Genomic DNA, 26,931 nt, shown 5'->3' with positions numbered 1-26,931 from the left:
CCGCGATGGCGAGCCGAGCCGGGCCGCCGCGTCACCTGGGGCCGGTTGAGTGCGTCCCGCCCCGCCCCGGCTAAGCGCGGCCGGAGCCCCGCGGGATCGGGGGCGGCGCGCAGGCAGACGCGCGGGGAGGAGCCGCAGCCCCCCCCCCCCCCGCCTCGCACCCGCCCGCCCGGCCGCCGCGTCCCTCTCCCCTCGCCTCGCCTCGCCTCGCCCGCCGCCTCTTTGTTCTTGCCTGCCTGCCTGCCTGCCTGCCTTCCGCCGCCGCGGCTCGAGGGGCGCGGGGCCCGGCCATGGGCGGCGGGGCGGCCCAGAGAGCTGGAGGCGGGTCGGGACCGCCGCCGCCCAGGAGCAGCCCGCCCGCCGCCGCCGCCTTCCGGAGATGAGCGCCGGGCGCTGCCGGCCCTGCGCGCCGCCCTGATCCCGCCTTGCCCCGCGGCGGCGGCGGCGGCCGGCCCGTTGCCATGGTAGACCCGGTGGGCTTCGCCGAGGCGTGGCGCGCCCAGTTCAACGACGCGGAGCCGCCCGCGATGGCGCTGCGCTCGGTGGGCGACATCGAGGCGGAGCTGGAGCGCTGCAAGGCGTCGATCCGCCGCCTGGAGCTGGAGGTGAACAAGGAGCGCTTCCGCATGATCTACCTGCAGACGCTGCTGGCCAAGGAGCGCAAGAGCTACGACCGGCAGCGCTGGGGCTTCCAGCGCGGCCCCGAGGCCGACGACGACAGGCCCGCCCGCCCGCGCCCGCCCGCCCTGCGCAAACTCTCCGCGCACAGCGACGGCAGCTCGGAGGCGGACGCCGCGCAGCCCGGCCAGGAGGAGCGCGCCAAGCCCGCCGCCGCCGCCGCCGCCGCCTCGGACGAGAAGCCCCGGGAGGAGGGTGCCGCGGCGGGCTCCCCGGGCAGGGCGCGGCCGGCCCCCAGCGGCAGTCGCCGCCGCTTCCCCGCCGCCGCCTCGGTCGAGCGGGACGGGGCCGCCTTGGAGGCGGGCGGCAGGGAGCGCGGGCAGGGGGGCGGCGGCGCGGGGCTGCTGCGTTCCGGCCTGGAGCGCGGGAGGAAGGCGCCCTCGTCGCCGCCGCCGCCGCCCTCGCGGCCGCCGGACGGCCGGGAGGCGGCCGAGAAGCCCTTCTACGTGAACCTGGAGTACCACCGGGAGCGCGGCCTGGTGCGCGTCAACGACCGCGACGTCTCGGAGCGCCTCAGCGCGCTGGGCAGCCAGGCCATGCAGCTGGAGGCGCGCAAGAAGCTGCCGGGGCCGCCGCGGGGCCGCTCGGCCGACGCCGCCTCCGACGACGGGGCCGAGTACGAGGACGCGGAGCTCAACGCGCGCTTCCTGAAGGACAACCTGCTGCTGGACGGCGCCGGCCGGCCCGCCTGGACGGCCGCCTCCCCCGCCGCCTTCCAGCCCTACCAGAGCCTCTGCGCGGGCGGCCCGGCGGGGGCGGCCGAGCAGCCGCTCACCTGGCCGCGCCGCTCCTACTCGCCGCGCGGCTTCGAGGACCTGGGCGGCGGCGGCGGCTACACGCCGGACTGCAGCTCCAACGAGAACCTGACGTCCAGCGAGGAGGACTTCTCGTCCGGCCAGTCGAGCCACGTGTCGCCCAGCCCCACCGCCTGCCGCCTCTCCCGCGAGAAGAGCCGCTCGCCCTCGCAGCACTCGCAGCAGTCCTTGGACAGCAGCGGCAGCCCCCCGACCCCGCAGGCCCCCAAGCGCCACCGGCACCACCCGCAGGCCGCCGGCCCCGAGCCCGCCGCCGGGGCGCCCAGGAAGAGCGCGCCGCCCTGGCCCTGCGACCGAGAGCCGCCCTCCGGGAGGGCCGCCGCCGACGGCTGTTTCCATGGCGACGCAGGTGAGTCCCGGGGGCTCCGCGGAAATGGTGGCCGGCGGGGATCTGCGGGGGGGAGGGAGTGGATCCCGTCGTTTCAATCCAACTGACATTTCCCCGCGATGGGTACCCCACAACACCCCTGCGCAGATCAGGCCTTCTGTGGCATTCCCAAAGTCTTGGGGGTTCTCCCCCCCCTTTGCAGTCTCCCAGCCCTGGTGTGGTGGAGGAGGGGGTCATGGGGGGGAGGGGCCCTGCTGCCATCCCAGCTCCTTCAGCTCCCCCTCCCCCTCCTTCCCTGAGGCTGTGGCAGGCCTGCCAGATCCCACCAGGTTCAGGGTCTCTCTCCAAGGCCCCTCCCCAAACAGCAGCCAGGGTCCCTGGTGGGCTGCCTGGGCAGCAAGGCCAGAGTCTCCCACTAAGGGGTGGGATCCTGGGAGGCCTGGAGTTGCCTGCCTGGCCTGGGGGCTGCCGTGGTTGAGCCAGAAAGGGCACCCCCCCCCTCCATTTGCTTCAAAAGGCAGCAGAGAGTCTCCAAGAATCTGGGCTGCAGAAATCCTGAGTTTCAGAGGAGGGGCAGTTGATCCTTTCTCCTGGCTCCCCCATCACGGTGCCGTTTGGTTGGGTTGAGACAGGCGGGGGCTCCTTTCTAGCAACAGTGCCTGGAGCTCAGCTGGCAGATCAGCGTCAGTTGGCCACCTGACTGGAGAGTGGATCCCATCTGGGTATGGGGGTCTGTCTCACCACCTCTGAGACAAGGCGGGCCCTGGTGGGACTTCTCTTGAGACATTGGCCACACAGAGGCGGCTGACCCACCCCGTGGCCTGCAGCCCAGAGGGGCCTGCCTGGAGGTCCTTCCTCCCTTTATGGAAGAAAATGGGCTGCCTTTGCTGGGGGGGGTCTCCTGTCTGCCAGCCACCCATCCGAATGGCTTGGAAGAAACAGGCAGAGCCCAGTGTATGTGGAAGCGAAGTGGCTGGGCTGGACGGAGCCCAACTGCAGGCCCGTGTGGGGAAACTTGGTGGTCAGTGGTTGAAGGGCAGGCCTGGAGGAGGGAACGGGAAGCTGCAATGGGTCCCAGGGGCAGGAAGGGTCCTGGACGGGGTCCCACTTCTGAGCATCACTTCTGTCTCTACCAGCTGCTGGGAGGCGGAGCAGATGGTGGTCCCCAGCCCTGCTGCTCCAGAGAGTGGGGGCGGGACTGGGGGCGGGGCTTGAGGGTTGGGGGGGCAAGAGGCAGGACTCCAGGAAGGGATTAATAAAGTAGAAGGAGTGTTAATTGTGGTCGCCCTGGGAATTTTGGATTATAATGGCATAACTTGTCGCTGTTTTTCTGCCAGTATTGATTGCCTGGCAAGAGTCTTCAGCCCTGCAGGTTCTGCACATCTAATAGCAGCCATTAGATCCTGGCTTTCAGGCCTTGGCTGGGGGGCTGGGAGGGGGGAGACCATAGCAAGGGGAATATTTGTATCTCTCAGCTCTTCAGAACCAGGTTGGCTCCTGAAAGTGGAGCTTTTGGATGGAATGCATGGGGGGTGAGGGGGTGGCAAGCCATAAGGAGAAATAAGTCCCCCCTTAGTCTCTGCCGCAGCGTGATCCTCGCCCGTCTTTCGGAGTTGATACTTAAGAGGGAGCTGCCTTTGGAAACCCCAAAGTGCCCACGGAGGTTGGCACCTTCTGTGTTGGATGAGGTCCCCAGGAGCCCAGGGATGCTTTTTGTCTGCGTGAAACCAGAACTGCTTTGGAGGGTGGCTCATTTTCTCCATCCACCCCAGCAAATCAATCTCTCCCTCCCTCCCTCCCTCCCTCTCTCTCCATCTAATCTTTCATCTGTCTGTTTATCTTTCTCTCTCTCTCTCCCTACCTATCTGTCATCTGTATCTTTCTCTCTCTCTGTCCATCCATCCATCCATCCATCCATATCTATCTGTCTGTCTGTCTGTCTATCTACTCTATCATCTGACTATTTATCTTCTCTCTCTCTCTCTCTCTCTCTCTGCTCCATTAGGTGGGTTTGCGTTGTGAGCTTTGTTTGGCTTGGCAACAGCTCCTTTGTGGGCTACCCTGAGAAGTCCCTCCCCCCCCCAGGTCTGCCTCTTTTCTGGCTGGAGATCTGTGGAGGCGTGCTGTTCCTTAGTTCTGTGGGCACAAGGGGGGGGGCTGGTCCAGGCTGGGGGGTGGCCATCCTCCCAGGGATGCCTTCAGGTGGCTGGGAACCCTGTGTGGTGGGCAGAGAGAGAGGAGCTCGGGACATGCCAGGCTCCTGCTGCCCTTGCAAGGAAGAGCTGATCTGGAGTAACTCACGGAAAAACGCTCAGTCATCTGCAGAGGTCTTGGACATCATTCCTTATTGCAGGAGGAGGTTCTTTCTGTCCAAGGAGGAGCCCATGAAATGGACTGCAGCTTTTATGCAGGTGGCGCTTTCCAATTGTTCTGATGACAGAGGTCAGGTGCCGTCTGTGCAGATTCATCACGAGGGGATGTGCAGGTGGGCCATCTCAGGGAGTCACCTGGAGTCTGATAGATCTCAAGTGACAGGAGCCCCCTCCCCCTCCATTTGGGGGCGAGTAGCACTGTGGCTTTGTCTCTGTTCTGTGGAGCCACAGTCGGTTTCCGTCTCCTTAGCCAGTTACCCACCTAGACTAGAAAGCTCTGCCAATTTGGGCATCGTTCGAAACAGATGGCAAATCAAAAGTGCTCCAGCTGAACAAATAATTTTGTTTTGGACAAGCGCAGGCTTGCTTGGCTCTGTCACCTTGTTTTATTTATGCATCTATCCTACAGTGGCCTGGCTGCTGCTTGGACACTTAGGCTACCATCGCTGCGCTGGTGACCAACAGGATTTGGGGTATAATCTGAACTCCTGGTTGTGCCATTGAAGCCCTGCCTGTAGGTCTCCCAGCTACTTACAGGACCGTCTCTCCCGCCAACAGCTTCCTTGGTCCCTGATGAGAATTATGGGGGGTACCTCAGTGAAATCACAGGAGTGGGGCTGAGCAACAACCTCTCTAGGCATCTCTATGGAGAGGGAACCTCTGTTTCCTCCCTTACGTTCCCCAAAGATGGAGGCCTCTGTGTTCCACTGGGGCCTCAGGTATGCGGCCTGCCTTTTAGACAGATGCTTCACTTTGCCTGCTCTGCAAACAGGAAGAAAACAGGTTGCAACTGGGCCATTTGCTCAGGAGGAGCAGGACATCAACCTGCATGAATATATTATAAAAGGAATTTACCTGGACTCCTGTTGTTGACATTGTAAGGATGTCCTAGGCTAGGGAGGAAGCAGGTGTGGCTGTGGAGGTGGTTTTAAAATGTGGCTTCCAGGTGCCCTGACCTCGCTTTCCATCCTGCTGAGACCCCAATTTTGACAGGGGGTCAGCAGTTCTAGGACTTGGCCTCACAGGTCAGGCCTTTCTGCTGATTTACATAGAGCAATGCCCAGCAAGGCAAGAATTATTTTGGATGCCACTTTAGATCTGTGCTTTTCAACCTTTGCTACTTCCAGGTGTGTGTGGACTTCAACTTTCTTGGCTGGGGAATTCTGGGAGTTGAAGTCCTCACATCTTCAAGTGACCAAGCTTAGAAACACTGTTTTTAGTTAACCTTTTGTGAGCAGGTAATCCTCAACTTACGATCACAATGGAGCCCAAAATTTCTGTTCCTAAGCAAGACGCTTGTTAAGTGAGTTTTGCTCCTTTTTATGACTTTCCTTGCCACAGTTCTTAAGTGAGTAACATGGTTGTTAAGTGGATCTGGCTTCCCCACTGACTTTGCTTATCAGAAGGTTGCAAAAGGGGATCATGTGATCCCAGGACTCTGCAACCAAGCATCCACATTTGCTCAAGTGACCCTGGTGATGTTGCAATGACCGTAAGGGTGAAAAAAGGGTCATAAGTCACTTTTTCCCTGTGCCGTTGTAACTTCGAACAGTCACTAAACAAATGGTTGTAAGTTGAGGACTACCTGTAATCTTTTGAGGGAATGTCAATAATCACATTAAAAAATAGGAAACTGCCAACTTTCTGGCTGCAGTGATTCAGCCCCTGCAATCCTCTTCCAGTGAGTCAGCCTTTCCCTCTTTCGCAACACCTGGCAGCAGGTGGAAGTCTTTCGGCTGGGTTGGCTGATCAAAGGGCTGGGAGGCGCTCGCTGGGTGAGTGTTTTGCAGGGCTGGGAGGTGTCACCAGCCTGTTTTGATGCATCTCTCCATATTGCTCGTGGTGGAGGTGACCCCAAGACTTTGGCAGGCTCTGGTCATAATTATCTGTCTTGGTGGATTCGTCAGCCTTGCTCATGAGGTATGGGAAACGGATCTGGGGTCAATCTGGAGTGCTGAGACTTGTTTTCTTGATACCCTTTTGCCATGGATTGATTTATTGTTATTTTGTTTATTTATATCCTGACATTATTATTGTTATAATTAACTCAAGGCAGCAAAGGTATCTCCCTCCTCCTCCTGTTTTTCCCACAACAACATCCCTGTGAGGTGGGGTTGGCTGAGAGAGACTAATTGGCCCCAAAACACCCAGCCTGCTTTCAGCCTCCTCGTGATTGGCCCACAGTTACCCAGGTGCTTTCATGCCTAAGGCAGGACTAGAACTCACCGTCTCCTGAACTCGCCTGGTACCTTAACCCCCTAGACAAATGCTTTTATGAGCTACTTTAAAGAAAATCTAGAGATACGGGTAAAGGGGAACAAGAAGAAAGAATAAAATAAAAATAAAAGACTAAGATATTTAATTATGTCGGGGAGTTTTCCAATATAACATTAATTGACTATGAATAATTGAATACATCGCATCACTTAAAATGGCCATTCCAGCTACTTCAACTTGGCTGGGTGGGGGGGTGGGGGGGTCGGGAGGCCTTGTCTTGAGGTGACAGGGGCTCCATTTGAAATCCAGCTGACCACCTCTGGACAGTCTGGGCTGCTTTAGCATCCCAACACCAGCCTTGCCAGCTCCGGATCGAATGAGAAGATGGAATGTGTTTTGTCCCCAGAGCACCAAAGCCCATGCTTCAGGGGGCTTAGGCAGGAGAGGAAGAATCGAGGGCTGTGAAGGGGGCTCCTTTTGAAGACGGGGAGTGGGTGATGCTAAAGCAGGGTGGGGGGGGCAGAGAAGAAGCAGGAATCTTTTGCTTTCTCACTGACAGTCTGGGCTGTCCTGTAAGTTGAGGTTTGTCCTAGTGGTTAAGGCGTCAGGAGATTGTGAATTCTAGTTCCGTCTTAGACGAATCCCTCCCTCTCAGCCTAGGAGGGAGGCAAACTAGTTCTGAAGTCTTGCCAAACAGTGCTGGAGTCAACACTGACTTGAAGGCAGGAGGGAGGGAGGAAGGTAGTCATTTGAAATACTAAAAACAAGACAAATCACCCATCCGAGGCATTGTAATTATATTTGTGGTGCCTCCTTGGCCTGGTTGAGAGACCAGCCAGATGCGAAGCCTCCCTCCCTGCTCCACTCCGTGATGCTTTCAGTCCTTCCCAAGGGGAGATCCGGCCTTTGAGAGCCAGAAGTGAAGGTGAAGCATGAATGGCACCATTGATGTTCTGGCCACCATTGTGAATCTTTTGGGTCTTGGCCAGACTAAGGCAGGGCTGAAGGGAGAGGGCGGTTGGGCTCTGGTTCCTCTCCTTTCCTGGCTGTTTCTCAAGAGACCAAACCAGTTCTCACTTCCTGGTGAAATGCAGACTCCCCCCCCCCACCTCACCCCCAGCCATTTCCAGCCAAGTTGGCCTCTCATTTGGCATTCCTTTCTCACACATGGGTGTGTTTGTAAAGCAGTTGCAGCGTAGCTAAGCTGCCTGCCCTGCCTTTGGGCCTTGGGAGTTCGGCCTTCCTTTGCCCTTAAGGTGACACCAGAAACGTTTAGCACATTGTCCTTCAGTGAAGCAGACTTTCAACCTTGGCACCCAGAGCTGTGGCTTAGGTGGCAATGGCAGACCAAGCAGTGGCTGGAGAGAAGGGCCCCGGGGGCAGTGGCCAAAGCCAGATCGCCCCCAGATGCCGGATTTGCCCCTCATCTTCCTCCCCTGGGAAAGGTGTGGCCTGGCTGAAGTAAGAGGTGGGCATCTAACCTATTTTTTCTTTGAAACCCCCCCCCCCCCCCCATGTCCGCATGGGTGGGCCTGTAAACCGCCGGGCTGAGCGTTTTTGCTGAGAATGAGGCCTGCTCTGTATCCAGAGCACACCGTGTGCCACAAACCAGATATTTAATTGGAAGCCTGCTAGGATGCAGCCGCATTTCAGCTTTGTTGCTCTTGTTTAAATCGATGGATACGCGTTTGATTTCCAACTGCAAAAGGGCTTCGTTGCTGAACAGAATGCTCTTGAGAGGAAGCTTCCTCCCCCGCCTGTAGATGGCTGCTGAGACGGGAAAGCATTCAAGAAAGCTTTTTTTGGCCTCCACACATTCATAATAACAGAGTTGGAAGGGACCTTGGAGGTCTTCTAGTCCAACCCCCAGTCAGGAAGGAAACCCTATAATATTTCAGACAAAGAGCTGTCCAGGGACATTGATGTCCCAGTGATGGGACATTGGGACATTGACAACTTCTAGAGGCCAGCTGTTCCACTGGTTAATTGTTCTCACTATCAGGAAGTTTCTCCTTAATTCCAGGTTGCTTCTCTCCTTGATTAGTTTCCATCCATTGTTTCTTGCCTTCTGATGCCTTGCAAAATTAAGTTGGCCCCCTCTTCTTTGTGGCAGCCCCTCAAATTTTGGAAGAATGCTGTCATATCGCCCCTATTTCTTTCTTTTCACCAGACTAGACAGACCCAGTGCCTGCAACCATTCTTCCTATGTTTTAGTCCCCAGCCCCTATTCATCTTTGTTGCTCTTCTCTGCATTCTTTCCAGAGTCTCAATATCTTTTTTATATTGTGGCGATCAAAACCGGACACAGGATTCCAAGTGTGTTCTTTCAAAGGCCTTATAAAGTGGTATTAACACTTCCTATGATCTGGATTCTATCCCTCTGTTAATGCAGCCCAGGACTGGGCTTGGCTGTTTTGGCAGCAGCGACACAGTGGTGGCTCCTGTCCACTGGGACTCCAAGATCCCTCTCGCAGTTATTGAGCCAGGTGCCCCCTGTTTTGTACCTAGTCATTTGTTTTTCCTTGCATAAATGTAGAACCTTACTTTTCTCACCATTAAATTTCATTTTGTTAGGCAGGGCCCAGTGTTCCAGTCTGTTGAGATCCATCTGGATTTTGAGCCTTGGATTTTCTGGGGTGTTGGCTATTCCTGCCAGCTTGTTCTCCTCTGCAAATTTGATGAGTTCCCCTTCTATTCCCTCATCTAAATTATTTATAAGATACTGAAAGAGTCCTGGGCTTAAGATGGATCTTGGGATACCCACCGCTTGCTTCCCGCCATGTAGATGTGGTTCCATTAAGGACTACTTGTTGGGTACGGGTTGGTGGTGAAGCTGTTTATCCCACATTCCTTGGGCTGCGCCTCTGAGCTCCTTGCCAGAAAGCCCTAGGGGCTCCTGCTTCCCTCTTGGTGCCCAGGCTAAATTGCCACATAATTACAGCATAAGCTATAATACATCCAGTCATAATAGTTCCAGTTGGAAGACCCAATTGGTAGTCCCACTTCACTTATGTTTCTTTGTACTACCTTGACAATTGGCCCCAATTGCAAGAACAGCCAACTCAGCAGCCTCCCAACCAGGGGCGTGAAATCCAGCAGGTTCTGGCAGGTTCTGGAGAACCAGTAGTGGAAATTTTGAGTAGTTTGGAGAACGGGCAAATACCACCTTTGGCTGGCCCCAGAGTGGAGAGGGAATGGGGATTTTGCAGTATCCTTCCCTTGGAGTGGGGTGGGAATGGAGATTTTGCAGTATCCTTCCCCTGCCACACCCACCAAGCCATGCCCACCAAGGCACGCCCACAGAACCGGTAGTAAAAAAATTTGGATTTCACCACTGCTCCCAACCAGGCAGGAGACAGTCCTGAGGTGAGGGAAGACTCTCTCCCATCGTGGTTAGAGAGGAGGCTCCAAACATGATTTGTTACATGTCTTCCAACTTCCTTTTCCTCCTCCTTGATGCTGCATTGAACGACCCTGAGAACGTTCACATCAAATCCTGGGATTATTTCCCCCCGTTCTCTAGGTGGGCCACCAGGACTTTCACCAGCCAGTGAAACTCGAGGTCTGTTGGGCTCTTTGCTCTTCTCTCAGGGCTCAGAGCCTCTGGTCAGCTTAAGAAGGCTTTCGTTGATGGGACGGTTGGGTTCTTCAGGAGAAAGAATCATAAACATCCATACTGAATCTTGGCGACATTGCAGAGCTCAGCTCATTAAGTGAACAAAGGACAAGAACCACCTGGTGAGTTTGGATGGTGTATTTACTGACTGGCTAATAGACTGCTCAGTTGCCTGGACTTAAAGCAGCATAATGTATCTGACTTTCGTAAATTAGGTTAAAACGGTCCACATACAGTAATGAATTTTTTTAAAAAAAACCCAATTACTTCAATCACAAACAGTTCTAGTGCTGGAGGGATCCACAGTTCCACACCCTGACCCCGAGGCCTACTGGAGGAGTCCGTTTTGATGGGGCTGGGCAGGGGTGAAATGCTACTGGTTCGGACCGGTTTGAGTGAACTGGTAGCAGATTTTGGGGCTGGTTCGCTGAACCGGTAGCAGTCGCTGGCTGGCCATGCCCCCAAACATGTCCACGGCCTGCAGTCCTTCCATGCTTCCCTGCCTTCCACGCAGCCTTCCCGGTAATCCCACACACCCGCTTGCCTTCCGAGGTTGGCGTCCAGCCTGGCCCGGCCAGTGGGTGGGCGGACAGCCCTTGGTGGAGATGCTGCCGCTGCGCTGCCCCAGGGCTGGGACATCCGCCTGCCTCCCAGAGCATCACTGCGGCGGTGGCGCCCCTCTCAGCCCCAGAGCAGCGGCTGCATCTCCACCAAGGACCACCGCGCTGCTGCCTTTTGCTTTCTTCCTTCTCCCACTGTGAAACAAAAGTGAACAGTGGCCGGGTTGCTTCAGGAGGTTACTTCGGGAAGGCAGATGTCTGCAGCCAGGCAGGGAGGGAGGGCAGCGAGAACAGCAGCGGCAGGCAAGGGAGTGCCAAGATGAAGGGCTACCCGCACTGGCTTGGCTGGGTAAGCGCCGCCGCCCAGGCCAAAGGGAAAGCACTGCGGGATCTGCGGTGACGTGGCCGGGCCTGGCCCTCTCTCTGCGTGGGGGGGGTTCCGCCCCTCTCACTCTGCTTCTTCGCCGCCATCAAGCAGCGGTGCAGCTAAGCCTCCTTCCGCCTGAATGCCGGACTCCGCAGGCCAAGTTCCTGGAGTGGCGCCAGCGGTCAAAGAGAGCAGGCAGGTGGCTGGGTGGGAATCCAGTGGGCTGCTTTAGAACCCCAAACCCCACGGTGCTGGCATAGGTGGAAGGTGGCCTTTTCTGCAGCATCCCCCTTTCCTCTTTGGATTGCCCTGCAAGGGGGGCTCTGCCTTTGCAGAAACGGGGCGGACAGTTTGTATGGAGGATTAGAGGGGGGGGATGCGTGGCCCTTCGGGATGGAGAGTAGGGCAAGAGAAAGCTCCGAGATTCGCTTGGGCAGTCATGCCACATGGCAGAGGGAAACTCAAAGCTTTGGGGGCTTCAGAAGGGCAGAATGTGCTTCAGAATGTGCAGCTCCTGGCTCTAACAGTGGGTGACGTACGTGATGTCAAGTTGGCCACACCCACCCAGTCACATGACCACCAAGCCACGCCCACAGAACCGGTAGCAACAATTTTTAGATTTCACCACTGGGGCTGGGGGCCTGAATGCTGTTTCATAGAAAGGAGGAGAGGTGTGACCAAAAGGAGGAGGAGGAGGCACCGTTTGCATCTCCAGGACCTGCAATTTGTGTTCTTTTGGCAATTTCTGGGACCCAAAGATTGTCTGAAACGCAGCACACACAATTTAGGACAAAGCAGAGCTTTTTCTCAGGGAAAAGCAGCATTTGGTCAAATGTGCCTGAGCATCTGCAGTGGACGTTGGTTTGTCTCTTCCACACAGAGACACAAGCGCAGCTCCATCTTCCATGCGAAGGTTCAGTGTGAGAAATACCTGAGAGGGAGGGAGGGAGGAACAGGGAGACCGCTTGGTGGGGCTTGATTCAGCCAATGCCCTTCCCCCACAGTGAAGAAGAGCCTCTCAGTTTTGCCCCAGATCCCAGGGCTTGGTCAACTCCCTCCTTGCCATCTTGGGTGAAGATGTGTCTCTTTGGGATTTCCTTCCCTTCCTCCAGGGAAGCCACCCACGGCCTCTTCTCCCTCTCCAACCAGGGAGCCACAACTATCCCACAACTGGTGTGACTCTATTTCCAACCTCCCTCCTAGCAACTTCCTTTTTCTCTCTTTTCCTTCTCTCTAATTTTGGGGCAGTCGGGCAGCATGTCCCCATGTCCGGGAGGAAGGGAGGCTGCTGTCTTAACATCTTCCCACCACAGGCCTGGGTAGCAGCCGGTCAACTCATCAGCCAGCTGCCCTCCAAGGCCAGAACTGAGCACTGTTCTCCCTCCATTTGCTGAGTTCTTCCAGCACAAAGGCAGCCATACCAGTCCCTAAAACCACGTGCCATACTCAGCTCTTGAAGGAAGGCCAAACCAGGTTCTTCCTTTGCCCTGAAGGCAGAGCCACTGCTCTGGTGGGAGGACACGATGTTGGCCTGGAGTGTTTTGCCAGAGGGAGATCCTTCCCCCACCCCCCAATGGAGCACCGTCTCTACCAGGGCTCTGCAAACTTGGCAACTTTAAGACTGGTGGACTGGCTGAGGAATTCTGGGAGTTCTTAACAAGAGGCCCCTGATCTATGCAGAAGAGGAAAAAGCCACCTGAGCTCCTGCCATAGAGCTGCATGCAGTAGGAACTGAGCATCTTTCTAACTTTCAGGCAGTAGAAAATTGCCATCCAGACAGATCCTTGCTCATTCAGGCAAGCTTCAGCCAGCTCTTTCAGGAGGTCTGCGGCTTGGAAACCCAACAGCACCAGGCATGGTGAGATGACCTCCAAGCATCTTGCTTCTGGACCAAGGATGACTTTGGCATTACGAGAGCCGTGTCTCCTGCAACTTCCCAACAGCCTTTCCAGTGGTTTCAGGGACATCTGGCCATGAGCTCCTAAGATCCCTGAGGAAGCAAGCTTCTGACCCGGACTCTGCTTCTGCCTCCCTCTTGGAAGGCTCTGGGTGCAAAGGGATGGTCAGACCTTAACTTTTCCAACAGAAGGGGGGGGTGAGAAAGGTCCCCCCAGCTCAACCCCTGGAGGCTACAAGCCAGAGGTCCCAGGTGCCTTCATGGGTTTCACTCACAAGCTCTGGAGCAACGGGGTTCTGTGGGATTTCCTGTCTTTGTTTTTCCTCTGAGGCTGCAGCCGATCTTCAGTTTCCATTTTGTGAAGTCAGCTGTCATGTTCTTGCTTTTCTGGCTGCCTCCCTGGAATGGCGGGAGGCTGCTGAGAACCGTGGCTTTAATAGCATGGCGGAAGGCTGGTTAAAGAGGGTGTGGTGAGGCTGCTCACCAGGGAGGAGCATTTCAAGCTTGGAGCACAGGAGGGAAAAAGTCCCACCCTTGCCCTAATGGCCCAGCATTGGATTACTGCAAGGCAACTGGGTGGGGCTGCCCTTGAAGAACATTTGGAAGCTGCAGCTGGTACAAAATGCAGAGGGGCACACTCCGCGTGTGTGCTCCATGAGCTGCCTTGTCCATTGGTGTGCGTCCAAGTGCAATTCAAGGTGCTGGTGGTTACCTTTAAGCCCTTCACGGCCCGGGGCCTGCTGACTATGTCTCTCCCCGGGGGCGTCTGCCTGTCCCATTAGACCGGATAGGAACAGGCTGCTCTGGATCTACCGCGAGAGAGGCCATCTGGCAGGGCCCAGAAGGAGGGACTTTTCTGTGGTGGCCCCTGCAATGTCGGGTCTCCCAAGATCAGCCTTGCCATGGCCCTGCTTGGCCTTTTGGACCTAGCCAGTAAAATGGCTTTGCCATCCAATCTGGAACCCCGATAGTGTGGCTCAGCCCGTATCGTGGCTTCTTGGAGAGTTTTGTGAGCGTCTCAGCTGCTACTTTTGCTATCTATGTTTTGAATGATCTGTTGAGACTTTACTTCATTTTTTGGTCTTCATTATTAGCCATCCAGAGTCACGTATTTTTATTTTTTTATTTTTATTTTATTTATTTGTCAAGAATGTATTAGGTAATAAGTATAAACATGGATTGGATACATAAAATAGATACAAATAGAGGAAACATTAGGACAGGGACAGAAGGCACACTGGTGCTCTTATGCACGCCCCTTACAGACCTCTTAGGAATGGGGTGAGGTCAGGGGTGAAATGCTCCCGGTTCGGACCAGATCACCCAATCCGGTAGTGATGGCGGGTGGTTCGGAGAACCGGTAGCAAACATCCCTGCCCACCCCATGCCCAGCTGAGTCGCGCAATCATCAGAGGCTTTTTTTTTTTTAATTTTTAAAAGCATTTTTTCTACAACGTCTTCGGCCAAAAAAATGCTTTTAAAAGTAAAAAGAAAAAGTCTCTGATGATTGTGTGGCTCAGCTGGGATTGTCAGAGGCTTTTAAACAGTGGTGAAATGTAAAATTTGTTACTACTGGTTCTAGAGGTTGTAGAAAAAATGCTTTTAAAAGCCTCTGACGATCCCAGCTGAGCCATGCAATCATCAGAGGCTTTTTTTTTTTACTTTTAAAAGTATTTTTTCAGCCCAAGAGGTTGTAGAAAAACTGCTTTTAAAAATAAAAAAAAAGCCTCTGATGATTGTGCGGCTCAGCTGGGCATGTGGGGGGGGGGGGCAGGGATTTTTGCTACCGGTTCTCTGAACCACCCGTCGCCATCGCTACTGGATTGGGCAATCCAGTCCGAACCGGGAGCATTTCACCCCTGCTTTTAAAAGCATTTTTTAAACAACCACTTCGGCCGAAGAGGTTGTAGAAAAAATGGTTTTAAAAGTAAAAAAAAAAAAAGTTGGCCACGTCCACCCAATCACATTACCCTCCCACCAAGCCACGCCCACAGAACTGGTAGTACCAAATTTTACATTTCACCAGTGGGTGAGGTAGACAGTCTTAGATTAAAATTTTGGGGGTTTGGGGAGTCAGGTAGTGCATTCCAGGCATTGACCACTCTGTTGCTGAAGTCGTATTTTCTGCAATCGAGTTTGGGGCTGTTCACTTTAAGTTTGTATCTATTGTGTGCTAGTGTATTGTTGTGGTTGAAGCTGAAGTAGTCATTGACAGGTAGGACATTGTAGCAGATGATTTTTTGAGCTACGCTTAGGTCATACCGAACGCGGCGTAGTTCTAAGTTTTCTAAGCCCAGAATTTCAAGTCTGGTGGCATAAGGTATTTTGTTGCAAGCAGAGGAGTGGAAGTCTCTTCTTGTAAAAGAGGTGATACAGGTGGCCATATGAAATATAAATTAGCTTTTTTTGGGGGGGAGGGGTGAAATACAGCAGGTTCTGACAGGTTCTGGAGAACCGGTAGTGGAAATTTTGAGTAGTTTGGAGAACTGGCAAATACCACCTCTGCATGGCCCCAGAGTGGGGTGGGAATGGAGATTTTGCAATATCCTTCCCCTGCCACGCCTACCAAGCCATGCCCACAGAACCGGTAGTAAAAAAATTTGGATTTCACCACTGGGGGGGGGGGGGCGGTCCTTCAGGTATGCTGGTGAATCCAAATTAGGGATATGCAAAGCTCCTTGATCCAGGAATGGGACATTCGCTTCTGACCAAATTCCTCCCTGATTTGGCATCCTCTGGAAGTAAATTCTCAGAAAGTGCAGTATTCTGATTAAGCTGCCTTGTTTCAGGGCTGGATCCTTCCCAAGATGCTTTGCAACCTTTTGGATGGAAGGTGTGAGAGAAGGGAAGGGGTTGTGGATGGAAACCTCCAAGGGTTGGAAATCGAATCCTTTGGCAGCTCAAGCCCATAAGCAGCAGCAGCTCAAGCCCAGATGGGGGGGAACCTTTCCGATCTCTCAGGCTCTGCTGTTAACTTGGAGTTGGCAGTTCCTCTTGTAGTGTCCGGATGCAGTATTTATTCTGGATTAGCATTAAAAACTCCTTCCTGAAGCTTGCCTTGTTTTTGCTCCCTTGATCTTGCCCAAATCTGTGGCACTTGGTGGGACGAAGGAGAAACCTGGGAACTCTCCCCAGAGCAGCAGGGCTGGGGGAGACAGGGGACCGTCTGGGATTTTTGGGAATTCCCAGCTCCCTTTCCTAAATCATGTGGGGCTCTAAAGGTGTGAGCTGGCTTTTCTGTCCAAGGGCAGAAACAAGCAAGGACTCGGCCTGAGGCTTTTCCCGTCAGCGGAGGAATACCTGGGTGTTATCCAGAGATGGCAGGGAGCTTTCTCTTGAAACTCTTGGGGCAGAATCGTGGCCAGCGTCATTTGTTCCTCTCCTCTGGCAGCTTTGGAGCCGTGCTTGGTCCAAAGCTTTGAAAGGCACCTTCCGCTCTTGGCATCCCCTGCACATCCTGGGCTAAAGCCACGGCCAGGGATGTGGCCGGACTATTAATGTGTAAATCTGCATATATTGCAAAAGGTTCACAGAAGAGTTTGACTTTCCACAAGCATCACAAATCCTCTGGTGTTTTTCAGGTTTTTGCATGAGCCTCCAGCATCTGCTTGCAAAATCACCCTCAATTTAATACATTTCTTAAAGCAACCTTGCCTTTTCCCAGGCTTTGCACAGAAGGCTGAGAATAGAGGAGCTGCTCTAATGAGCGACAGGGAGGGGTCCTACTCGTGTAAGGTCTTCCCAATCTGGTGTGAAATATGTGGAGCTTGTGCCTGAAAGAGGACCGTGATTCCCTCTTGCCTCCAAATTGGAGGGGGGGGGATTGAGGTGCTGACCACTTCTGGGCTAAGGAAGGTGCCACAAAGGGGGCTGAGTCAGTTGCTGCTGCCCCCGGCCCTGTTTGGAAGCTTTTCCTTGGGATTGCTTGAGGAAGTAGCCAGACGAAGAAAAGGCAGCACAGCTTTGTGGGTCCACCAGGGCTGGGGGAGGGGGGGGAGGGGGCTGGCGCGGCCCTTTTTCTCCTGCAGAGGCCCAGCCTTGCGTGGCCGGCAGAGCCTTGAATAAATAATGGTGAGCAGCCATGACTGTTATCTCTCTGCACTGCACTGCTGAAAGGGAGGCTTATCTCTTGCTCCGGGGCCCCCGGGGGAAACCGGCTGGCAGAGGGAATAAATGAGATTGAGCCCCCCACCCCCACCCCAGCTTTCAGAGACACCGTTGGGCTGGACTGCTTTCCCCAAAATGCCATATCCAATTCTGGCTGGGTCTTCGGAAGGAATCAATAAACCTTTGGATTCAGAGATAATCCAGCTAGAAATATCCTTCTCCAGCAGAGCTTGGCAGGTTTCTGACATTGCTGGGGTGGTGCCGATGTTTGAAAGAATCAGTCTGCAAGTCCCACTGCACTTAACTGCCTATATTTGAAGATCTTAATTGAAGATCCGTAGCAGTGGCACGCACACCCCCCCCAACGCACACCCATTACAATAAAACAATGCTAACTATATTTAGTGATGCCAGGAAAGAAGAATGATTTTTAAAAGGAAGCCTCAACAGTCACAAATCTTTTGAAAAACCATCGGAATAAAAAGAAAACACTCGTGGTACCTAAAGGAAGGCAAAGTGGATGCCAAGTGAGTTTCTTTGGAAGGGGCACTGTTGAGAAGATCACACCTTGCTAGCCCTCTTCTCCCCCCCCCCCCGCCCTGCCCCGATGTCGCCAGTAGCATGAGGAAGTCATAACTGAGATTGCTTGCAAGGTATCCGGTGTATTTGTGGTTTGCTAGCCCAACATATTGTCAGCTGCTACTACCCAACACAGCAGCGTTTGTGATGCAAGCGTGGCTTTCTCCTAATACTCTGCTTACCTTTTCTCTGGACCTAAACTGCCCGGGCACACCCCAGTGTTAAAGGTTGCAGCACTTCCTAACCCTGCTGGCCTCCGTAGGGCGCCTTGTCCCTGGGCCCTGAGCCTGGATGGCTGATGAGCTGCCTTTAGAGGACGTTGGGGTGAAGGAGACTGGCCTTGGGGGGGGTCATGCTTGGTGGTTTTGGTTTCAGGTTGCATTGTGTGAGAAGGGCAGTCATCATATAGACAGATGAAGGAATGAATCAGATCAGTGGGTCTCATTTGGGTTTCGGCCAAAGGAAAGCTCAGCCACCCACTCGGGGTCACCTGGGGCTGCTGGTTTTGACTGGAAGGATGCTGGCACTGGTTGGCCTGTCAGGGGCGTCAGGAAGGAGAGGCAGGGGGCTGGGTGGCCCTGGAGACTGCCCACCCCTCTTGTAGATGCTCACTGGAGAAGGTGGCTATTGGGGCTGATTTTCCCCTTGGGGCTGCCAGGTTTTCTTTTCTGCTAACATGTTCATGACTGGTGCGATATTGTATGAGCGTGTGCTAAGGTGTGCAGTTGACAGGCTGGTTGCAGTTGTGTGTTACTGCTAATTTAGTTTTGGTGTTAATGAATATGCAGCTTGTTCAGTAGCAACCGTCTGAAAAAAAGTTAATTACATTTTGAAACAACCTAATTTGGTATTATGGCTCTCCATTTTGAACGGCCGTGATCAAAAGAGGCTGCAGTATAACCTTAAAACAAGCCTCAGAGTAGAGTCAAGGAGGTCAAGACAGTATCTGTTTGTAAGTCCAGGATTACTGTATTTTCTGCTCTGGAGTATGATGGTTATTCCGGTTTCTCAAACGCTTCCAGCAATCTCTGGATTGCACAAGGAATGTGCTGCCTCGGAGGGACGTGTGTGGGAAGAAGGCTTGTTTGTGGAGCATACCGCATGCCCAGGGCCTGGCCACACTCGGAGCACCCAGAGGGAAATGTCCCCTGTACCCAGCAAACAGGTTGGGCCTGTTTTGGGGAATAGCAGCCCTTTCTTCTTTCCCTTCGGATCCTTGCCAGAGGCAGAGAAGAGGCTCTGTTTCTGGACTTTCTGCCTTTTCCACCTGTTCAGAGGGGCTTCTAGCTGAAGTGCAAAAGATGAACTTCATATATGAAATATAATACAATGTTACATGTTTACCTGACACCACCAGACTCTTAGTGAAGGATAACTAAACGTGAGGAAATGCTAAAGTTGCATAGCCAAAATTTGCCAGGTTCGGAGGCAGGAAATCTTTTCTGCTAATGGAGAAGCTCAGCTCTGTTTTATCTCTGGGCTGCAAAGTGCCAATTCTGTCAAGTCACTGTTGAGGAAAAGCAGATCAGCCAGTGAAAAGCACAGATTGTGTTTGTGTGTGTGTGGGGGGGGTGCAGTAGGGCCCCTGGATACCGCAGTGGCCTCAGCCCAGCCTCCTACCCCACCTTGGTGTGTTATTATTGCAGCATACCAATAGACTTCATACAATTTTTATAAAGAGGGCTCCTCATTCAAGACCGACAATATTTGGAGAATGTTGCATATGAATTTCTCCTTTGCCGGCTCAGGAATTTTGGGAGTTGAAGTCCACAGGTTGTAAAGTTGTTGTAGTTGCCCACTCTGGGTCAGAGGGAAGCCAGGAGGGGAGGGGGCTGCTCTCTGTCTCCAAGTCAGACATCTCGGCAGGGCAAAGTGCCTTTAAAGACCCACGATAGGCCTTAAAATCCTGTCTGCTCAACCCAAGGGCACCAGTGGGAGGGCCCAGGTGATGACCGCCTGGATACTTCAGAGGCGCAGCTCTTAAAACCCAGAACAGTTTCCAGAGGAATCCATGTTCAGCCTTATTCTGCAGTGCGGTAGATTACCATCTCTGATTCAGGCATGTCTTACATTAAAAAAAAAAAAAACACCCTCAGCTCTGAAATGTTGTGCTGGCAAGGCTTTTAGGAAATGTCTAAACCCTCCTCTAAAATTAGACCTTTGGCACCCGCGGTGCTCCGTATTTTTCCCAGCTGGTCACTGACGGCATCCTTACGTGCGCTGGGTGCTCCGAGGTGAACGAGGAGGTAGCCAAGTATCTTTTAAACCAGTCAAGGATCTGCCAGTTTAGAAACCAAGTGCCTGGCACATAAACCCAGATCCTTCCTTCCTGAGTGGATCCATCTTTGCCCCTGCCCCTCCCCGCCTGCCCTCAGGAGCCCAAGAAACGCCGGGATGGCTTTCCGGCCGATGCCAGCATGATGGAAAGAAGCCGGCTCAGGAAGTGGCAGCGTGTGAGTTGAGCATTGTGTGGGTGTGCATGTGGGGGCGGGGATCAAGCACAGCTTGTTCCATGAAGGTCTTCCTCCTCTTTCGAGCTTCTGGAGCTCCATGCAGCTGCCTCTTGATTTTCCTTCTTTTTTTAATATGGAAAGTGTTACAAAGGATTTGGGGGGCTTGTGCTCCTGAAGGCCGCAGCTGTTTTGGAGTTTGGGAAGAAGTTTTATTGCATGGCCTCCCATTCAGCAAATATATCCTCGTGCCTCCTGCATTGTGCTAATCCACCATGTTGGGATGCAAGCAAGGATCTGTGGATCCTGTCTCCATGTATTATGCAAAGTGAGGCCATTGAGGCTCAAGTGGTGCCTTGCTGTAATCCTGCCCGGCTCCTGGGTTGCAGCCGACGGAAGAACTGGGGGCGCCTTCCCTGTTTCAAGGCTTCCTCTGGGCTGCTCCCTCATCCTTGGCTGGCCGCCTCCCCAGACCATGGAAGGGCGGCTTCAACAAAGGACCCTCAGAGCAGGGCGGTGGGAGGCGGGCAGCTCACGTGGCCTTTGCTGGAGGCAGGGAAAAGAGCCCTCCTTGCAAAGGCCGGTTCTGCTCTTACGTTGCTGGTTAAACAGATAACTGGGCAAATTGGAAGCAATGAGGTTGGGGGAAAATGCAATAAAAATGTCCATCTGTTTCCTGCAAATATCAGCACCAGGTGATCCTGTGGGAATGGGTAGACGTCCCGAAACCTTATGCAGCCAAAGCCGGTGGAGGGAAGGTGGAAGGATTCCATGGATGGGGAGGGATGAGGCAATGGAGTCTCCTCTACCTGTCCCACAGCCGGCTAAGCTGTCACTCGTGGGGATGGTGACGGCCCTGGTGGCGGGCAGGTATCGCAAAAGCAAAGGGCCCGTGGGACCCTTAAGGCTTGGTGGAAGAAAGTGATGCGTCCCAGCGTTGCCGGCAACCACTGGATTGACATTTTCTGGGGCAGCCAGAGATTGCAGAACCCCTCCAGGGGGTTGACCCCATATTCCTTAGTGGAGGGGGGGCTTCTCAGAGCATCTTTCTCCTACAAAAAACAGTTGCGCTGTTGTGGCGCTGAGAAAAAGCACGCTGGATCAGAGGACGAGCACAATGGGTGGGGTTGGGGCCCCCCAAGAAAACAGAATAGAATTCTTTATCCCACATAATGAAGGCCTAGGCAGCCTGGTGGCCATCTGGAACTTCCCTGGCCATTTCAGCAGGGACTCTGAGGTGACTTGCAAGGCATCTAAATAATTCATGCAGGAATTGAGAATCCATCAGCTGCAGCCGGCTTGACCACTATTAACTAAAAATGGAAAGTTTGGCTTCAGTGCTGCCCTGTAATTCTCCGCATCAGGAAGACGTTTTGTGCTCCTAGCCCTGCCAGCTGGAACCAGATTCTTCTTTTTACAAGCATGCCTATTGCCCAACTTGAGGTAAACCACATTTTCCATAGATGGCAGTGATGGTTTTAGTATTTTGGGTGTGGCTGCTGAGGGGGCTCTCTTGCTGATACTTATTTCTGTATCAGTCGTTTGGGAAGTCCTCCTACCCAATTTGGCCTCTTCCACATTGGTAAAGGCTGATTTCCTTGCTCCTCCTGGCTCTCCATGCGTGTCCTTGTAACTTGAGAGACGGCTACCACCACCTTCCTGGGCTCAGTCCAGGAACCAGCGGTCAGTGGTATCAACCATGGTTCCCACCAAACCACGTCTGCTCTGTTTCTTCTGTAGTGGTGCAACCATTCTCCAACCTTGGAGAGTAAGGTCTATCACAGGAACAGCAAAAAGAATGAGGATTAATAAAGCCCCCCCCCAGCTCTTTGGCTGTTGTAGCACGAGAAACAGCCACATGATCTGCAGAACAAGTCTAGCGCACTATGTTGTGGACAATGGGCTTTTTCCCCTCTGAGGAGACCAACGTGCAGCCTTGTCCCCTTCTCCAGAATTGGGCCATGCTGTGCTGACTGCATCAAGGCCAGCGCTTGCAAGACTGTGGAGAGTCTTCAGGCACCACTTGCAAGGGAGTCTGGAGGGCAGACATTTGTAGCAGTGATCTGGGCCCCCTCCTCATTTTCTGTCCACTCCCACCATGTTTGAGTTGATAATATTGGTGAAAATCCTTTATGTTCTCCCTGTCTATGGCAAGAGGGCTGCTGGGCTCGTAGTGAGTCCATTGGATTGATACCTTCAGCACAGGGTGGGTAAAAATCTGTGTTTTTTTTTTTAAAGGAAAAACATCGATTTTTTTTAATTGGATTTTTTAAAATCAAATTTATTTTAATAAAATGCTTTTGGAGTAAAGTTCTATCTAAAGATAGTTTTCTGTTTAAGATACATTAATAATTTAGTTTATTCAGCATGAAATGGAGCTTAGTTATGCAGCATGAGGCTGTATATTCTGCAATATTGGGACTGTCGGTGAGTCAACAGCGGGTCAGAGGAGGAGCCACTGCGGGACAAAGATGACAGTTGCTCTTTAAAAATTATGATTTAAATTGAGTTGATTTAAATCAAGGCTTTTTACTAATGATTTAAATCGTGATTTAAATCGACCCTTGGAGTGGCCCTTGGAGGTTGCACTACTTTTGCACAGGTGCAAGTGATTGCCTCTAAAACTTGCAGTGCAGGTTGTTCACTCTAAAGAAATGCTTTGTAATCCCAGGTAGCCTCTGTGTGTGGAGATGTGAGGCTTGGTCCCTCTGCTGCCTTACAGTTGGTCCAAGCAGGAAGTTCTTGCTTGTGTCCTATCATCCCTTGGACTCCAGCACTGGCTCGCTAAGTTCCTCCCCTTGAAGTTCCCAGGGCTGCCTGTCCAGCTCAGGAACGCTGGGCTGAGAGGCTGCCTAGATGTCTCAGTTCATGTGGGGGGGGGGGGCAGCAGCTGGTTTGCCCTTTGCACCCCTTGCCAGGAAAAACAGCTTTGGTTCCTCCTGTGTTGCTTCAGGTTTCCTGTCGTGAATTCTGCTTTGTGCTGTTTTAATGATGTTTCCAAGAGCAACTGGAGTGTTAATGTGCCTGTGTATTAAAGCAATTTATATCAGCTGCATCGGTTAGTTTCTGAGCTAAGTGTTAATATTAATCTGGTCCTGAATCACTGAGCGTTGGAAATGGATGGGTGGATGAATGTGTCAGCTTTAATTTTTCCAATCAAAATAATTTCTTTTGGGTTTTCCATTTCAATGATTCTGCAACAAATCTCCATGGAAATTCATCTATGCTTTTCCTATTATGGTTTTTAAGTGTTATATATATATATATCTATGTTTGCAGGCAAAAAGACATTTTTCCCTAAAATGCTTATTTTTATTTTTTAATCCTTTTAAAAAAAATAGTGTAGAGAGCTTGTGGGCTAAATTTTGGAAACCAAATCCTGTGTCTCAGTTTGCATATTTGTTCTGTATATCTGAATTACATAGGCTTTCATTAGAAAGCAAGCAGAATAAAATTGTCTTCTCTTCCCTTTGAAGGGGAATTTACAGGCTGCTGCACTGAGATAAATCTCTCTCTGCTTTGTTCTGTGGGTTGAGAGGAGGGGCTGACCCCAGCCATGGCTTTGGGGGGGGGGTCGTGTGTGTGTGTGTGTGTGTGTGTGTGTGTGTGTGTGTGTTTGGGCAATGAATGTGCCCAAGCCACCTCCTTGGTTTCAGGATTGTCTCTTTCGGAAGGCAGTTTAGAAAAGGAAGATTTCTGCTGGAGTCTGCTAGTTCAACCTTGATTTCTTTGTAAACAAACTGAATCTGAGCTTTTTGCCCTTTTAGTGCAGTCTTCCTGCCTGGAAAAGTAGGTGTGAACACTTGAAAGGCTTTTGCAATTTCCTGCTTGACATTTCATTTCACTTCATTGCTGTGCACATGCACCCCCCCCCACCCCCAAACACCCCCCCCCACATCGCCCTGGGCCAGCCTGCCTCTGGGAGGAGCCTTCCTCCATCGCTTGTCAGGCTTTCCAGCACTTGCTGCTCTCCTGCTCCCGGGGCTGGCTGGGCAGGGCAGAAAAGCCCTCCCAACAGCAGCAGGAGTGGATAAAGCAGGTGGCATCTACAGCGGGGGCCCCGGACGTGGTCACTTTAAGACTTGGGACCAACTCCCATCTTTGCTGGCTGAGGAATTCTGGGAGTTGAAGTCCACAAATCTTAAAGTTGACAAGTTTGGAGCCCCCTGATCTGCTGGATAGAAATTCTCTCTTCTGCTTTTAATTCTCTCCACTGACCAGCTTGCTCACCCACCCACCATCCCCTCCTCTGCTTCCTGCCGAGCCTTGGCTGCCCTTGCTTCCTACCATGTTTGTAGCTTGTGAATGCTGTGCTGTCCGAGCCCAGATGCTGAGGGGTCCTTTGGGGATTGGTCCCCTCTGCCCCTCAGTGCCGAAGGGAGGAGGAGCGAGCGGGAAGAGCCGCTTCATGGAAAGCTGAGATGCAAAGGGGCTGGTGGACAGATGGGATTGCATTAGATTACAGGTGTCTGGCTGGAAACATCAGGCGTTCAGACTGCCTACTCAGCTGAGCCAGCCCATGGAGCCGCCTTCCCTGAAGGAGGGGGAGGCTTTAAGGAAAGAAAACTTTCTGACTATCAGGGTATTATTTGAAAAAAGGGGGGCGGTTTCATAGAAGCAGTAGGAGAGCAATGCAGCTTCATACATAGGGCAGGAGAACAGCTGGGCTAACAAGAATAGGGAGGATCCACTTATCGTTGGAAGATTTTGAGAATGCTGGATGGGGTGGGCTGAGCAAGGCTGGTGGGAGGGCGAGATACCTACTAGGTCAGGAAAAATGGCCTGAGGCCAGCGGTTTGTTACAATAACCAGGCACAAGTGTTTACCACTCCCTTCTCTCAAAAGCTGAGGATTTGGTCCATTGTTTATCGAGCAGGAGAAAGAGGTGCAAGAATCAACCTTTGCTTTGACTATAAATAAGTCCTTTTACACTTGGCAGTTGCTGGATTTCTGCTTTAACGGTAAACAGTCCCAGAGCTGCCTCTTTGAATCAATGCCGGCAAAGTGTCTGATTCACTTTAACACACACACACACACACACACACACGGTCTGTGCTTATATTGTGGGAGTTTAGGTTGCCCTGCTGAACCCACCTTCCATCTGAAGCATAAGGGCCACACTTGTGGAAAAGGGGCATTTTACCCACAGATGCACTAAGCCAGAAGTGTCAAACTCCCATCATCACATGACGTATCACAACTTTTTTCCCCTTCACCAAACCAGATGTGGACGTGCCCAGTGCATGGCGCATCCAGCCCGCGGGTCGTGAGTTTGCCAGCCTTGCACTTAGACCTTGCTGCTTATTGCGTGGTGAGTTACCCATCTCAGTTCAAAGGGGGGGGCATCCAGAATTAAGGGGCGTCTGTAATGCCAAGCATTGAGAATGTCCTCCGTATATTTCTTGGTAGACTGCCTTTCCAAACCCTGGTAATTCTGGTGCCACAGGGAGCTTCCTGTGCTGTTCCATTCCATTCCGATCACCCTGTCTATCCCGGCTGTGGAACCTCAGGGTAGGGTAGAAGCTGTTGATGGATGGTTGGCTTCTAAGGCCCGGACCAACCTTACAGAGCTGCTTGGAAAAAGTTAACATGAAGCCACTCCTGTCGTAGCACTGATAGCCTTCATCCATGCAGACTTGGATAGCTGGTCTTCAGGGTGACCCCCCCCCCCGCTCCTTTTTGGGGGGGGACACACAATGAACAATTCCACAAGAGAAGGTGGCATTCTTCCTTCCCTGAGGCAGAACTTTGTAGCTGTGCCACGAAAACCAGCTAGCAGGATATTCTCGAGGGTATAAAACTATGGTTTGTGTTCCAGGCTTTGCTGCCTGAGCAGATGTAAAGGCTTTTGCTTCCTCTGTCTTACCTGTTGTGCAGCAACTTCGTCAGAAAGACCTTGGGACTTTACCTGGGATTTATTTCTGACTTGCCACCTGTTAACAGCCTCAGTGCTAGCTTGGTTGTAGTCAAACTCTTTCTTTCTCATTTCATCCCAGCCTTCCCTCCACTCCAGAGACTGTATTCCAAAACCAAGCATGCCCACCTATTCCTTTCCGATAAAGTTATCCAATTTACTGTCCATTGTTAAGCTCTCTATTTTAGATCTTTAGATCTCCATTTCTTTTAGATCGTCTTCTACAACTCTAAGTTTGATAGTGAAACTGAAAGGCTGGTTCTACGCAGGAACAATCCCTCCATTGCCATGTCAACTATAAGCAAGAGAGCCGGCCTGCAGTTTGATTGTTGGCTGCCTTCTAGCCTAATCCTGGTGCCGGATGCCTCCCCATTTGCTTCCGTGCCTGATGACTCAGACTTTCTCCAGGAAATCTAAGCAGCATCTGGTCACACCTGTCGTGTTGTGCAATTTCTCAAAAAACTAGTAGTTCTTTCCAAGGCTTCCAAAGAACGGTCTGCTGGCTGCCATCATCGTTAAAGGACCCACATTCCCTCCCCCCCCCCATTTTTTGGAAATCACACGTAGCTTTCTTTCAGATTCCTCCATTCCACACAACTGCTTAAGAAGCCGGATGCTAAGTTAATCAACTCCATAGGTTACTACATCATTTTGTATTTTGCTGGTAGCTACTATGAATATCGATTTGCACCCTTTCCTCTGTGCTCTTTAAGGCTCTACCCTACTAAACTCTTTCACCTTGGGGTAGGCGAAGAAGTTGGACACATTTTGGATCCTGGGGTAGGACAGGCAGACCGGAAGGGCTGCCCAACCACAGATCTCAGGAAGCAGCAGAGGCCATCCCCCTGCCCGACCCTTGACAAAACCGGCACAAGGCCAGGTCCCTCGGCAGCCTCGCCATCTGGCCTCAGCGAGAAGACCACGAAGCTTAGGAATGCAGGTGGGGATTGGATTATATCAATGGAGGAATGTTCCAGTGAAACTCTGGGAGATTTTCAGCAGGAATGGACATTCTCCCAGTGCTGCATCCA

The 26,931-nt window shown here is 52.6% G+C and overlaps 1 protein-coding gene across 2 annotated transcripts in view; it reads left to right on the top strand.

The window, feature by feature from the left end:
• The first annotated feature begins 361 nt into the window (after window positions 1–361).
• BCR (BCR activator of RhoGEF and GTPase) overlaps window positions 362–26,931 on the top strand; it is a 78,435-nt gene continuing 51,865 nt past the window's right edge. The window contains exons 1-2 of one of the 2 annotated variants that reach the window (XM_070951618.1): window positions 362–827; window positions 870–1,842. In XM_070951618.1, the coding sequence (XP_070807719.1) occupies window positions 462–827; window positions 870–1,842 (1,339 nt within the window). In that variant the 5' untranslated portion in view covers window positions 362–461. Of the gene's footprint in view, window positions 1,843–26,931 lie in introns of both variants that reach the window. The other variant, XM_070951617.1, reaches the window with a different exon arrangement.

This window comes from Pituophis catenifer, unplaced genomic scaffold, assembly GCF_029215685.1.
Source record: "Pituophis catenifer annectens isolate HBS135680 unplaced genomic scaffold, rPitCat1.0.hap2 SCAF_10, whole genome shotgun sequence".
NCBI classification, from domain to species: Eukaryota; Metazoa; Chordata; class Lepidosauria; order Squamata; family Colubridae; genus Pituophis; species Pituophis catenifer.
This window is presented reverse-complemented; position numbering and strand designations above follow the sequence as displayed.